Source organism: Oncorhynchus nerka, linkage group LG3 (assembly GCF_034236695.1).
Source record: "Oncorhynchus nerka isolate Pitt River linkage group LG3, Oner_Uvic_2.0, whole genome shotgun sequence".
Taxonomy (NCBI): Eukaryota; Metazoa; Chordata; class Actinopteri; order Salmoniformes; family Salmonidae; genus Oncorhynchus; species Oncorhynchus nerka.
Genome location: NC_088398.1, coordinates 25,321,495 through 25,337,351, shown reverse-complemented (window position 1 = coordinate 25,337,351; position 15,857 = coordinate 25,321,495). Strand labels below are relative to the sequence as shown.

The 15,857-nt window shown below is 43.4% G+C and overlaps 1 protein-coding gene across 6 annotated transcripts in view; it reads right to left on the bottom strand.

Annotated features, from left to right (window-relative positions):
- The window catches only part of LOC115105485 (MAP7 domain-containing protein 1-like), a 67,988-nt gene that overhangs the window by 17,226 nt on the left and 34,905 nt on the right, over positions 1-15,857 (bottom strand). For 3 of the 6 annotated variants that reach the window (XM_065010214.1, XM_029627592.2, XM_029627602.2), the window contains 6 exons: positions 14,043-14,261; positions 8,418-8,486; positions 7,729-7,749; positions 3,644-3,807; positions 3,120-3,231; positions 946-1,050 (listed from right to left, as the gene is read on the bottom strand). In XM_065010214.1, the coding sequence (XP_064866286.1) occupies positions 946-1,050; positions 3,120-3,231; positions 3,644-3,807; positions 7,729-7,749; positions 8,418-8,486; positions 14,043-14,175 (604 nt within the window). In that variant the 5' untranslated portion in view covers positions 14,176-14,261. The remainder of the gene's footprint in view (positions 1-945; positions 1,051-3,119; positions 3,232-3,643; positions 3,808-7,728; positions 7,750-8,417; positions 8,487-14,042; positions 14,262-15,857) is intronic. The other 3 variants (XM_029627620.2, XM_029627612.2, XM_029627627.2) reach the window with 3 other exon arrangements.

Genomic DNA, 15,857 nt, shown 5'->3' with positions numbered 1-15,857 from the left:
GAGAGGGGAGTGAGCTTTTGATAGACAATGAGTGAGACAAAAGAACAGGGGGTAGAGGAGAAAGAAGAGGGGTAGAGACAGAGAGGAAGAGACGAGAGAGAGGACGAAAGACAGGGGAGGTGGAGAGGAGGCAGAGAAGGAGAGGGAGGATAAGAGGGAGAGGGTTACGCTTTCAGCAGAGTCGCCTTAATCTATTTTCAAGCATCACAGGTGTTCCTGTGGAGTTTTCAGAATGCATTTTCTCTCAAAACGCTGACTCATCCTTTAGTTGCCGACTTTAAAAAATTCTAAACACTAAAGTTCCTATGTGTTCACACCGGCACACTGCAACCTACTTAGACCTGTACTTATGAAAGAACTCTGTACCTGCAGTGGTGTTCTAGGTGCACTGAAACACCTCTGACTTGTGTGAGTAACTCCGAATATGAGTTACTAGATTCCGCATAGGACGGTGTATTTACTTCGGGTTAGCATAGGCCTGAAAACCCATTCATCCTCATCATCATCACCATCACCATTCAAGACATTGACCAAGACTTTCCAGTGAGTGAAAAAACATCTGCTGACACACAAACCAAAGAGCACGAAATGACCATCACCAGCAAATGAATAACCCAATAACACCCCCAAAAAATGTGGGACATAAAATATGAAGACAGCGTAAATGAACCCATATATTCACACCAAAGTATGAAGTATATAAATGCAGGGGCTGAATGCAGAGGGAGGGAGAAAAACCATAACCCATGAACCACAGAAGAAGAAAAAAACTAGGGTGGATTTGAATTTGGAAGGTGAAAATGATTCGGTAGGCAACCATCGAACAGAGACAGGCGATTGGATAGGAGACAGTGGGGAGGGGGAAAAAACGCTGGAGAAAAAAAACGTGAGGGAACGGATATGACAAGTGGGCGTTCCCGGAAAAGGGGGCCTGACGTGTCTTACTTCTGTTGGGGGAGGTCCAGAGGGTGGCGGAGGACTTGGAGAGTCTCTTGTTTATAACCGAGTCCACGTGTTTGGGCAGGTTGACCGCCGACACCGAGCATCTACCTGCGAAGCCAAGAGAGTAGTCCACAGAGATGGTGGGTCACACTGTTTCAAACACGGGGGAGGGAGACCTCCAGGACGTGTCACGGTGAAATCAATCCCCCACACACTCGTACATACATACAGCAAACATCCAAATACCAAAACGGTGTATTTCCAGAGGGCAACTATTTCTGATTCAATAAAGAAACAAAAGAATAAAATCTCTGTGTTGAACGTTTCCCATCTGACAGTGTTAGTTTACATTCCTTTCCACATGGAGATGACGGGAAACAGAATAGAAATTCTAACTGTCAAAGTGTCATGTCAAAGTATACTTCGAGGAGCCTCCCCCCAAAAAATGTAATACAATCTGAAAACAGACAATTGATGGTAGAGGGAAATAGCGCAGCTTTTTCTGCCCACTAAAATAAATATATATATTTAAAGAAATATTGTGTTGAGTCTACTGGGTCATGCGTCATTCAGTTCGGTGTTCATATTCAAAATGGATACACTTGGACTGTTTGTGAAACAGTGACACCAAAAACACTGAAAACGACTGACTATCAATGGCCTGTGAACACATATGTCGAACCGGCAATGACATGGTTAGAATGTACACAAAGTAGTAACAGTGTTTTTGTTACCACAACATGATGTACTACACAAACGAATACCAACGTCAGTCAACACAACTGACACACATGTAACACAACTGACACCTAGTGGAGGGAAGTACTAAGACAACCCCCACTGATTAAACACCATTCCCCCCCCAGACCCTCTAACAGAGACTAATCGAGTGAACATTGTGCCCTTCATTAAATACCACTAGACATACGACAGTACAGTCTAATGTTAATGGGGGAATTGGTTGTCTCTGTCTCTGACCTAAATGTCCCTCGTCAGATATGGGTTGTAGTTAGAGATGGGCAGGGAGAGGTCTTTTTTCTGCAGGCCAATATAGCATTCTGCTGCCTCTTCCTAAATAACTCTATTGGATCCTCAGTAGTCCACTGTATCCTGTTTGTTAACGCTTGTTACGGTTCAGTCTTTTCCTCTTTTCTTCTACCTTTCGGTCTTTGACAGCACTGGGTCTGAAAGAGGAGGCTGGGGGGTCCCAGATTTGCCAACGTCTATGTTCATTGTGACCATAAGAGTTGGCATGGGGTGGAGAACAGCAGGAAGAGAGAGAGCGAAAGAGAGAGACATCCCTGCTTCATACACCTCTTACCAAGCACATTGCTGTTACCGACTCCATTTGACTTGAAGGGGGATTTGGCGACGTGAATCAATGCTAGCGAAACATGAATTCCCACTATTCTGAGGTGTGTTGATGGTTGATAACGCCCCGCTTACTGCAGGCTCTAAAGTACCAGCAAACGGAATCACGTTGACCAATACTTTATCTGTATCTAGGGGTTAACGACCCTGAATGAAACATCCAGTCATGCAGTAGCCTGTATGTGCCTGAGGTTGGTCGTGCACATACAGTCTGTAACCCTGCTTGCGGGGGTTCGAATCCCAGGTCGAACCCTTCACGCTACTTATATTCATTCTAGCTGTCTCCCCTTCATTCCTTTCAATAAAATATGAATAATATAAAATCCTTGAAATAAAAAATGGTACACCGTAGAATCACCAGAGACCCTACAGAAACATGACCTTTGAGTATGTCGCATAAACACAGATCGGGAACCCCCCCCACACACACACATATACACCTCAACCATGCCTGGATATCTCATTTTCACCTCAGCCATGTCATTACCCAGCTATTTCCTTGCGGAATGAAGCCAATGTTCCCTCAGTCTACAGGGAAATTAGACTGCTGTAGTGTAGCACATCCCAGCAAGAGCTGATAGGGACATCAACCCACCTGTCGTGTGTGTGTGTGTGTGTGTGTGTGTGTGTATGTGGACCATGTGAAAAGAAATGATCCGAGCCCAAAAACAGTCGTTTGGCTCGGCAAGATAGTGCCCAGTGTGTGTAGGCGAGGCAGTTGTATTTTGAAGGAAGGAGAGGCTTCGGGCAGTGTCTGGGTCGGTGGGCTCTGGTTCTGGGTTCCTGTTTCAGCGGTAGGTACTCACTTTCTCTTTGGCTGGAGTTCTGGCCGAGGCCTCCGGCCCAGGACAGTCTCTGCTGGCGGATCTCAGCCCAGGTCTTCTTCGTGGACCGCTGGAGGGCAGCCTTATACCGCTCCTTCATACCAAACATGGAGAAATACTAGGTTAGCACTAGTTAATAATTATCTGACTCATTCTCTTCTTGTTACCCACCTTATTCTCTTGTTTTGTTAAGGCGGGTGGAATTCCACCACTCCTTTAGTATTTTTCCGACCTTCATTGAGACAGTGTGGAAATAGATGGGGGAGATGGGGATCGTAGAAGGGAAAGCAGGAAACGCGGACGTGGGGATTGAGCCCACGATCATCGGGGCTCTAATATTGGCTTGCTGTGAGGAGTGTTACCACCCGTTCTGGGCTGAAGTTTCCCCTAGGTAACAGATCTAGGATCAGCTGCCCCTCCCCCAATACTAACCTTTGCCGTTAGTGAGGAAAATGCTAAACTGACTTAAGATTAGCGTCTAAAGGTACTTCTCCCTCAAAACCGACCTTGTTCTTCTCTAGTTTCTGTTTCTGCCTCTCCTCCAGGGCGGCGCGACGTTTCTCTGTCTTGATCCGCTGCTCCTCCAGCTTCCTGCGCCGCTCGTCCAGCTGGCTCTCCCTCAGCTGCCGGGCCTTTTCCTCTTTCTCCAGCCATTGGGACTTCTTCGCCGCTACGGGAGAACCAAATCAGGAGGGTTAGAGAGGCAAGATAACAAAATTGGGACAAAATCTCTCTCTTTGAGGCCCTGTTCAAATATTTCAAAAGTGCATCCTTCATTTCTCCCTTCCTTGAGGCAATCACTGATTGGAAATGACTGGACAAGTGAAAGCCACGTGGGGGAGCATTCTCTCTCTTCCTGTCCCACTTATTTGAGAATCTTATATCCTCTCTTTGAATAAAATACCCTTGCAGCTGATAGGCAGAGCCCTGTTGCACTGTTAGATGTTGACCAACATTTTAATGTTGTTTTCCTATGGACAGAAAAAAAAATGGAGTCCCTTGTGTTTTAATCTGTTTCAATAAAAAACAGTACTTCTTCCAAAACCAGATCTATGATAAATAGCATTGGAAGTACTTTCAAATAAAACACAAATGTCTCTTCACTCTGATGTTGACGGTGCTTTAAAATCTCAAATCCCTCTAAAGTGCGGGTGTGTGAACCAGTGTTTCTTTCAACAGGGAAATTCCACTTTCCCTCAGATATAAATTGAATTACTTCACTTTGCACAGAGCGACACAGAGGCAGTGTTATGCAAGGTTCGGCTGATACCCTTGGACTGACACTTTACCACGTTAATCGCATCAAGCGCCGGTTTCAATAAACTGCACAATAAACTTTGATATGGTAAGCGTCCCCACCCCCTGAGCCATTCAAAGAGGGCTTATAAGGTGGTATTATGCCACCATCTCTATGACTGCCTCTGCGTCTCAAATAGCATCTTATTCCTTGCATAGTGCACTACTTTATGACCAGAGCCCTATAGGGAAATAGGGCACTAAATAGGCCATAGAGTGCCATTTGGGACACACGGTGCTTCTCTCTCTTTGCACATAAGCGACTATATCTTTTTGCTTTATTGAATAAACCCCAATGAAGGATCAGCTTCTTTTGGGGGGGGGGGGGTACTTGATGCAACAAAAACGAGTAGTTATCCGATTACATTAGGGGAATACTGGGGCAACATTGAAGGCAAACGCTTAGATTTATCGCAAAGCGCACAGCTGTGCTTTTATTTGAGAGGAGTAGGCTCAAAAAGCACCATCACACCATGCCACAGCAGGCCAGAGGGCCCCAGCGCTAACAAAATGAGTTCCCACGTCTTATCTGCTACAGTGAGTGTGCATTTCGGTTCAACGTAATTCAAATGTAATAAAAGTAGTTTAACTCCAGTAAGGCAAGGGCATATTATTAACTTCTGGGGCTAGCAGCAGAGGGCTAGCAGCAGAGGTAATTGCGTGTAGACTGTCTCGGTGTTTCAGCCTTGTGGAAATCTGAAGTATGGGGAGTGAGAAGGAGGGAGTGTGGGAGAAGGGAAGAGGAAGGAGAAGCGAGGCTTCCAGTGTCCACAGAGGCTACATGTCAGGGCTGGCTATGGATGGAGATTTACACAGCTCTCGCCTCCACTGACTCAAAAGGCACAGCGACTTGTCACAGTGAGAGCATGACAGACTGCACACCGCCCTCACACGTCAAATATGTGACAGTGTGAGTGTGACACTGACAAGGCCCACGTGAGACCTCGGCACATTGCCAGGGAGCAGCACAGTGGCCGGGCTAGCCTAGAACACGCATAGCATCGAGGAGTAGGAGAAAGATAACGCCATAGGGATTTTTGTTTTGAATGCTGATGTCAAATAGACAATTATTTTGTACGCTAAATGGATACGTTCAGTTAATAACTGATCTTAGGTCATTTATTAACATCCCCATGTGATCTGATATCAGTTTTGACGTGGTTCGAATAGGATGGCGTAGTGGCAGTTGAGACAATTAAAAAGTGTGTGTGTGTGTGTATATATTGAAGAGATCAACAGCACTGCATTCCCCCTGTGGATGTGACTTAAATACGATCTTCCCTTCATCTCCCCTAATGTTTCCCTACATTGACACTCAACATCTATGTCTGCTAGGCAGCGGCTAGAACCGGGAAATAATCCGTTATTGAGTTCTGTTCCCTCCCTGTCCACATGAAGTATGAATTACACTCTACAGAGAGCCAAGAACGGACAACTCATATGGTCACAGGGCCAAACACGTCTTCTTGCGGCTTCGTGAACATTTAATGCACTACTCAGCAGAGGCCTATCAAAACACTAAAACATACAGGGAGAAAATCCGATCTCGTTTGAGGGGGGGGGGGAAACACACACAAAAAAAAATTGCACTTTATAGCCTACATTTGAAGAAGACACAATACACTCCAGATGTTGATACTTTAAAAGACTGGCCTTGTTAGCCCGGGATTGCCTCCTAGCTGGGATTGCAAACACAAGTTTATAGATTGAATCTCGGTGAATGAAGGAATTAGATCAGGGAGAAACCCTCTGTCTGGCCTCCTGCCCCAGTGGACTGACAATTAGACTGATCCATAATGGTATAACCCATTTTAGCCCAGATCTACTACACTTTACTACGATGATGAAGGCTGGATTTACCAGAAGGCATATAGGTTACTTCTATGAGGTTCTTTACTTAAGCAGCTCCCAGCTTTGTACTCCCAATTGTGACAACGGGACAACGGACATGACCTTTATAGTAAAAACGTGTCTGTCATGACAGACTGTTGACATAAATGTTTACTCATGAAGTAGCTGGCCAGGAAATGTGCGATTTGGATCTGGGTTCCCGAGATTAAGTATAAACACATTTGCCGTTTAGCAAGGGTGATGTGACTTTTGATTCCTATCCTCTCTTTATAATTCCTGTATAAAATGGCAAAATAACTGCATATAGTGGTCATAAATTATATGATTATACAGGTAACTGACAAAATATAGGAAACACCGACATAAAGTGTCTTAATACGAGACGCCAGAACAGCATCAATGCACCTTGGCATAGATTCTACTAGTGTCTGCAACTATTTTGGAGGGATGCGACACCATTCTTCCACAATAAATTCCATAATTTGTTGTTTTGTTGATGGTGGTGGAAAACGCTGTCTCAGGCGCCGTTACAGAACCTCCCATAAGTGTCCAAGTGGGTTGAGATGTGATGACTGAGACGGCCATGGCAAATGTTTTACATCGTTTTCATGCTCATCAAACCATTCAGTGACCACTCATGCCTGTGGAGGGGGACCTAATGGAGGGGGACCTAAAATAATGCCCCAAAAAACGGCCTGCCCAATAAGTTTGTACATGATGGGATGATAAAATGCTTAATTAACTCAGGGACAACACCTGTGTGGAAACACCTAGTTTGTATCATTTACTCAACATGGAAGGAAAACACGTGATGGAAGTAGACACTAGGCTAACGTCCTACGAACATAAATGTGCACCAACACAATGTGGGGCTGGTACAATTACCATATAACCGTGTAACCGACGGTTACGGATGAAGACCGTCATGAAAATAAAATAACCCCCATAACTATCTAATATATATATATACAAATTTGTGGAACGAACAGCTGACTGAAGACCGGACGGCCGAGCATTCATGAGGTTGAGTCTGTTTATGCGGTAACATGGACAATTTACAGCGTTGCGCTTTGTTGAAACAAGCAAGGTGTTGTAGCAAACGAGTCTTCGGTTGCCTAGGCAACGCCCCCTCCCTGCAGCAGCAGCTCACAAAGAAATAGAATGAATAGAATGGGCATGGATCCTCTAACCTTGGCAACTTGACTGATAAACTCATTGGTACACTCACAATGGCTGCCTGGTACCGTGAAGAAATCATTTCCATGGTAATGTAGAAAGTAAAATTATTTTTTTTTTTTTAAATGTAGAGAGGGTGATTGAACAACAAACATACACAATTGTTCAAATCAATCAAGGTAACAGGTCAAAACTGCAGGTCACGACAACGAGAATCACCACCACCACCACCACCACCACCACCACGGACACACAGGGTGTGGTTTACCTTGTATCTGGCCGAGCTTGTCTGGAGGGGAGATGGGCGAAAGAGAAGACAAGAGCAACTGTCAATCATGCAAAGCAGTGCACATCACCAGGGTGTCACTAGAGCCAAGGACAGTGTGGCTTGTGAAACAAACCAACAACAACACTCAAGCGGGTGACAGGCAGCCATCTTGACTGACAAAAGAAACAGAGCCAGAGAATTGTTAAGGCAACTTGAAGCAGGGCATTGACTTATGCTACTATCAATTGAAAATAAGTCTGTATCAATTGACGTTAGGTTAAACATATATGTTCAGAGCTGGGGATCGTTAAAGCGTTTGTGAGTTCAAACAAAAAGGGGTTAGCTAGGCTATTGTTTTAATAAAATGCAGATGAACATGTATTTGGTGCTCGCACATTGAAAACTGTAATGTTTCTTGAAAGCCAAATACTAAATCATTGGCTTGGTTTTCGTTCTCACTGAAGTGCTCAGCTTGAGCTTGAGCCACAGCCTAGGTTGGTTTGACGTTCCTTCAACGTTTCCCCAAATGTTTATGCGATACATGTGCACACCATGTGTTGGCCTGAAAACAAAGCCAACGCAGACACAACCTACAACTAAATCTGCCACCACCCCTTACCCCCCAACACTAGGGGGCATCCTCTCCCTGTGTACAGAGTTTCCTCCTCTCAACCTCCATCTCAGCTTACCCAGATATTTGGCCTTCTCCTCTCTCCGCTCCTTGGCCAGCTTCTGTCTGTCCTCTGACTTCACTGCATCTAGGGTGAGAATGAGACAACGAGAGAAAGAGTGAGGAAGTGAATGTGAGAGGTCATTGTACACAGAGAAAAGAGCCCCAATCCAGCCCCACATCTGCAGAGCGATAAAACACTGGACGCTGGCAGTCAAATCTGGCAACTTTCCCAGAGCCAGAGCCAGATAGACTCCACCCTAGTGTCTAATAGAAGTGAATGAGCAATGTGGGAAAACACTCTGATTAGGACTGGTGGTTAGTCACACCATGGCACACCTTGTCTACAGTGTCCTGGTGAGGATTCATGATCGAACATGTAATTGCATTCAGTTAAGTAACACACCTAAACCTAGACAGGATATGGCTATAAACAGGGTTTATTTTTCACTTGTGCCAAGTCAACCATGTTCTTTCAGCATTCAATGTAGACGTTAGTGGCTTATAGGAAATGTGAACCACATAAACAACCACGTTGGAGAAGGGAGAGATGTTCTTTGTCCAACTTCCAGACAAAAAAAAACATTGTACATCAGAACAATCCATTTCTATAGAGGTCCTCTTTGATCTTCAAGCAGAGCTGTCTTGCAAGTCACTGTGTATGTTCAAAAGTCTCTGATTGGTTGCTGACTGGAAAAAGTGTCGATTCATCTTTTCCCACTGTAGCATCTCTGGTGTCTGCATTCCTCTGAGCACCTTAACTCATGCCTGGAGAGCATAGTCCTACTGTTACAGGAATTCTACTGCACCCTTCTGGGTTGTCTGCTATGGATTCCATGTGGAACACTGCCACCGAGCCATAACCAATTACCAATTTCACCCCAATTGCTTTTGAATGATAATCAAAAAAACAATTCATATAATTAGACGATCATGCCGCATATGATTCATTGCATAATTACGACCTAAGCAACAACTCCCTGGATGAAAACACCATACCGTAATTACTATGATGTCATTCTCAAATGCCAAGCACCAATTACTAACGTTTCGCGACAATTGATCGGCATTTAACTGGCCAAGTTGAATTCTACTGTGTGTGTGAAGGCTTCCAGCGTCATCTTCCATCCATTCCTTCCATACACAGACCATATGTTGTACATCCATGTCACGATTCATACTTCAGTGGATTCTAACACATTCAAACACAATCCTCACAGTGCTGAAACAATCCGCCAGACAGGACAGAACAGCAGCGGCCTCCCTATAATATCCTCTGACCCACTTTGAAACTACGTCTGATTATGTATAGTGCTGTAAGAAGCGCTAGTGTGTGTGTGTGTGTGTGTGTGTGTGTGTGTGTGTGTGTGTAGGCCCTGACCATCACGATGAGTCACCTACAGGAGCCTCCGAGACAGAAACAGAATCAAGCTGACCCAGAAACACTGCAGCGTGTTTGGGTTCCAGACTGTTAGCAGCGTACTCCTCAAATCTCAACAATATGGTTCTCTGTCATCTGTTTTACTTGCCTTTTTGAAAGGAATAGAGGAGCAGTTTGATCCATAGATGTCATGGCAGACTGTAAAGACAAAGGATTTGGTTCTGGGTTCCGAGTTGAATGTATAGGGAACTTTTGTCCGGGCATATCCAATGGGTATCCTTTAAAATTGACCACTTCTCTCATTGGACAAAGATGGGCATAGTTTTCTGGCTATACAGTGCCTTCAGTAAGCATTCATATTATTTCATATTTTGTTGTGTTACCGCCTGAATTTACCAATCTACACACAATAGCCCATAATGATAATGGTGAAAACATGTTTTTAGAAATTTGTGCACATTTTTTGAACATGAAATACAGAAATATCTCATTTATGTAAGCATTCACACGCCTGAGTCAATACAGGTTAGAATCACCTTTGGCGGCGATGACATCTGTGATTATTTCTTTGTAAGTCTCTAAGAGCTTTCTTTGCACACCTGGATTGTGCAATATTTGAATTATTACAAAAATCTTCAAGCTCTATCAAATTGGCTGTTGATCATTGCTAGAAAACCATTTAAGTCTCACCATAGATTTTCAAGCAGATTAAAGTCAAAACTGTAACTTGGTCTCTTAGGAACATTCATTGTCTTCTTGGTACGCAAATCCAGTGTAGATTTGGCCTTGTGTTTTAGGCTATTGTTTTGTGTACAGGCTTCCTTCTTTTCACTCTGTCAATTAGGTTAGTTAGTATTGTGGAGAAACGACGGTGTTTTTGATCCATCCTCAGTTTGCTCCTATCACAGCTATTAAACTCTGAAACTTTCACCCTTTGCCTCATGGTGAAATCCCTGAGAGGTTTCCTTCCTCTCCGGCAACTGAGTTAGGAAGGACGCCTTTATCTTTGTAGTGACTGGGTGTATTGATGCACCATCCAAATTGTAATGAATAAATATGAATATTCAAAATGAATATTCAATGTCTGCTTTTTTTAGGTGCCCTTCTTTGCGGAGCATTGGAAAACATCCCTGGTCTTTGTGACTGAATCTGTGTTTGAAATTCCCTGCTTGAATGAGGGACCTTGCAGATAATTGTATGTGTGGGGTTCAGAGATGATGTTGTCACGCCCTGACCTGAGATATCTCTGTTTTCTTTATATTTTGGTTAGGTCAGGGTGTGACTAGGGTGGATACGCTAGTTTTGTATTGTCTAGGGGTTTTGTATTGTCTAAGGGTTTTTGTATGTCTAGGGTTTGGTAGGTCTAGGTATTTGTATGTTTATGGTGGCCTGATATGGTTCCCAATCAGAGGCAGCTGTTTATTGTTGTCTCTGATTGAGGATCATATTTAGGTAGCCATTTCCCGTTGGTGTTTGTGGGATCTTGTTCTATGTTTAGTTGCCTGTCTGCACTATTCATATCGCTTCACGGTTTGTTTTGTTAGTTTGTTCAGTGTTTCATTCTTTAGATAAAGTAGAATGTACGCATACCACGCTGCGCCTTGGTCTCATTCGTATGACTAACATTTACTCCTGAACTTATTTAGGCTTGCCATAACAAAGGGGTTGAATACTTATTGACTCAAACATTTGTTAAAATTTCCAAAAACATGATTCTACTTTGACATTATGCGGTATTGTGTGGAGGCCTGTGACAAAACATCTAATCCATTTTAAATTGAAAGCTGTAACACAACAAAATGTGGAAAAAGACAAGGGGTGTGAATACTTTCTGAAGGCACTGTATTTATGTCCATGGGAAATCCACAAGAAAGTGTTACAGTAAAAAACAATTCTCCATAGCAACAATTAACAAGTGCCATGGAGAGGGGTTTGGGGGAGGTGTGTGTGTGTGTTTGTGTTTGTGTGTGTGTGTGTGTGTGTGTGTGTGTGCGTGTGCGTGTGTGTCTGCATGTGCGTGTGTGTGTGGTTGGCTGAACTGAAGCAGCAGGGCCCCCTGACAGTGAAGAGTAAAATCCCTGGCCCTTTAATGATCTCTTGAAAACCTCCCGGGAGGCAACGGACCGCTGGTGGCCAAGTGCCATGAGCTGTCAGACCCAAGGCTGAGATGTGCCAAAGTATAATTAAAGCGGACATTATGGCGGTAGTGCTCCCAAATGCATGCCTTGCCATTTAATTGAGCTAATTAAGAGCTGCAGACTGTTTCTCGTCCTTTTCCTCCTACCCTCAGGGTAAGATATAACACAGAAGTTAGCTTGCATGACTGAGCAGAAAGGCAACCTGATGGAGAGGAAGTGACAAAAGCCCTTTTAGAATGTGCTGTCTCAGAAGTGTGTTGACTTATTGGTGCTCAAATGCTTCCAACAGACCTCCCAGAGACATAACATTATAACCCTTGTCATAAGACACTACAAAGGCTTATGATAGGTTATAAAGCATTATACCTGTCGGCTTTAAGTAAATTGCTACCAATATATTTTACTTTACAAAAGCTGATCTGAGATCTGTTATCTACTGAGGGATCCTGCAGTTCAATTAGAATGTCGCTAAAATGAGCTCCTTGATCTGACTGTATCGGATCTGGCACACCAAAACCAGTATTCTAATTTGGTGTTACTGTGATCATCTGGGGAAGTTAGTCAGTAGAACTCATTTGGATTAGCTCTGCCACCTCACGCTACAGTTAAATAGACCATGACCACAATCAATAGATGAATGGGCAAATAATAAAATGGGCAGAAAGGAAGTAAGACTATGTTCACAAATCCCCCCAAACATATTTCTTAGTGTTTGCATGTGCTACAGTGCTGGGGCCAGGACAAGTAGTGGCATTGTGGAAACAAATGTGGTGGTGGTGCAACAGAGGGTCAAGCTAGGCTAAATGCCCCCCCTGGCATCACTCAGTGAAATGTGATGCCCAGTCAGATTAATTCCTCCAACTTTTATTAGAGACCGGAGGTGATTAGCAAGCAGGCTAGCTATAGCCTGTTAGCGATTAGCCTGTTAGCAAATACATTCTTGTCCAGAGCGATTTACATTAGTGAGTGCATACATTTTCATACTGTTCCCCCGTGGGAATAGAACTCACAACCCTGGCGTGCCATGCTCTACCAACTGAGCTACACACAAATAGCATTAGTCATCCACTCAACATTGCATCAGAAATTACAACAACAACAAACAAAAATCATTTTGGCCAAATTCTATAAACCTACTGCAAAACAATTCTAGCTTAATGGATTTTGTCATGTGAGCTGTAAGCGCTGTAACTAGCAACCGGTCTATTGGGTTTATCCCCAGCACTGAAAGCCTGTGGTCAGGATCATTCTGGACTGAACCATTTTTTCCCCCCGAGGGGTCGGATGACATCACTTGAGTGCTGAGGTAATTGCTCAATAATCACAGGAAGATAGCCTTTATTACACAATCATGGACATCTAATGCTGTGTTTGTGTTCATACCCCTGAAAATGGTCATAAACTACTTCAAATGCTCTATGGTAGATAGAAACACATACTAATGGGCATAGGTGGAAAAAGTACCCAATTGTCATACTTGCATAAATGTAAAGAAACTTAATAGAAAATGACTCAAGTAAAAGTGAAAGTCACCCAGTAAAATACTACTTAGGTAAAAGTCTAAAAGTATTTGGTTTTAAATATACTAAGGTATCGAAAGTAAATGTAACTGCAAAATATACTTAAGTAGTAAAAGTAAAAGTATAAATCATTTCAAATTGCTTATATTCAGCAAACCAGACGGCACTGTTTTCTTGTTTTGTTTTATTGACGGATAGCCAGGGGCACGGTTCCACACTCAGGCATCTTTGCAAATGAAGTATTCGTGTTTAGTGAGTCCGCCAGATCAGAGTCAGTAGGGATGACCAGGGATGTTCACTTGATAAGTGCTTGAATTTGACAATTGTCCTGTCCTGCTAAGCATTCCAAATGTAACAATTACTTTAAGGTGTCAGGGAAAATGTATGGAGTAAAAAGCACATTATTTTCTTTAGGAATGTAGTGAAGTAAAAAATTAACGTTTTCAAAAATATAAATTTTAAAGTAAAGTACAGATACCCCCAAAAACTTATTTGGTAGTACTTTCAATTATTTTTACTTAAGTACTTTACACCAATGCTGATGGGCAGCCATTTTCACACCATTTCCTTTGTTACTGGTAACACCACATTATAGGGCGACTTACCTTTATTAGGTTTGGGGCTAGGACTTGAGCCAGGCATGGGCAACGTCGGTGTAGCAGGTGACTTCGGGATGACGTCCAGTTTTGTGTGGGTCCCCACTTTCTTTTCTTTGTCCTTCTTCGTGTAGGTTTCCATTATCTGGGCTGGGCCTGTTTTATAGGGGCTTGTCAACCCCTCAGCGTCTTCCTTTGTGGAGTTTGGGTCCTGAGCCGGGTGGGGAGCTGGTCGGAGAAAGAGAGAGGAAGAAGCCAGGTGAGAAAATGGCAGAGTGAGAAGCGTTAACACACCACAATATAGTGATGGAATTCAGCCTGTCCTCATTCTAAAACAGCAGCTTGTCTGGAAGTGGGTCTGAGTGATGTTGTATTGCTCTACTTTATAGTCTCTAGAAGGTAACAGGGGCAACAGGTGGATTCAAGGTTGATTAGGAAACCCCTTGTCCATGGAGGAACTTTATATAGCACAATGCTTATGATCATAAAATGCTTAGGATCCCATAACATGCAAATGATCGTAACGCAAATACCTGCAGTTCACTGTACATACATACTGTACCAGCAAGTCATAGTATGAGATCAAAATGCATTGTGGTCTCTGCTGAGCTACTCAACTAACTCTCAGCCTCGATAATGTAAAACAATAAACACACAAGAATGATAAAGCACATCATGACAATAACGACATGATATACAGTGGGGCAAAAAAGTATTTAGTCAGCCACCAATTGTGCAAGTTCTCCCACTTAAAAAGATGAGAGAGGCCTGTAATTTTGATCATAGGTACACTTCAACTATGACAGTCAAAATGAGAAGAAAAAAATCCAGAAAATCACATTGTAGCATTTTTAATTAATTTATTTGCAAATTATGGTGGAAAATAAGTATTTGGTCACCTACAAACAAGCAAGATTTCTGTCTCTCACAGACCTGTAACTTCTTCTTTAAGAGGCTCCTCTGTCCTCCACTCGTTACCTGTATTAATGGCACCTGTTTGAACTTGTTATCAGTATAAAAGACACCTGTCCACAACCTCAAACAGTCACACTCCAAACTCCACTATGGCCAAGATAAAAGAGCTGTCAAAGGACACCAGAAACAAAATTGTAGACCTGCACCAGGCAGGAAGACTGAATCTGCAATAGGTAAGCAGCTTGGTTTGAAGAAATCAACTGTGGGAGCAATTATTAGGAAATGGAAGACATACAAGACCACTGATAATCTCCCTCGATCTGGGGCTCAACTCAAGATCTCACCCCGTGGGGTCAAAATTATCACAAGAACGGTGAGCAAAAATCCCAGAACCACACGGGGGGACCTAGTGAATGACCTGCAGAGAGCTGGGACCAAAGTAACAAAGCCTACCATCAGTAACACACTACATCGCCAGGGACTCAAATCCTGCAGTGCCAGACGTGTCCCCCTGCTTAAGTCAGTACATGTCCAGGCCTGTCTGAAGTTTGCTAGAGAGCATTTGGATGATCCAGAAGAAGATTGGGAGAATGTCATATGGTCAGATGAAACCAAAATATAACTTTTTGGTAAAAACTCAACTCGTCGTGTTTGGAGGACAACGAATGCTGAGTTGCATCCAAAGAACACCATACCTACTGTGAAGCATGGGGTGGAAACATCATGCTTTGGGGCTGTTTTTCTGCAAAGGGACCAGGACGACTGATCCGTGTAAAGGAAATAATGAATGGGGCCATGTATCGTGAGATTTTGAGTGAAAACCTTCTTCCATCAGCAAGGGCATTGAAGATGAAACGTGGCTGGGTCTTTCAGCATGACAATGATCCCAAACACACCGCCGGGGAACGA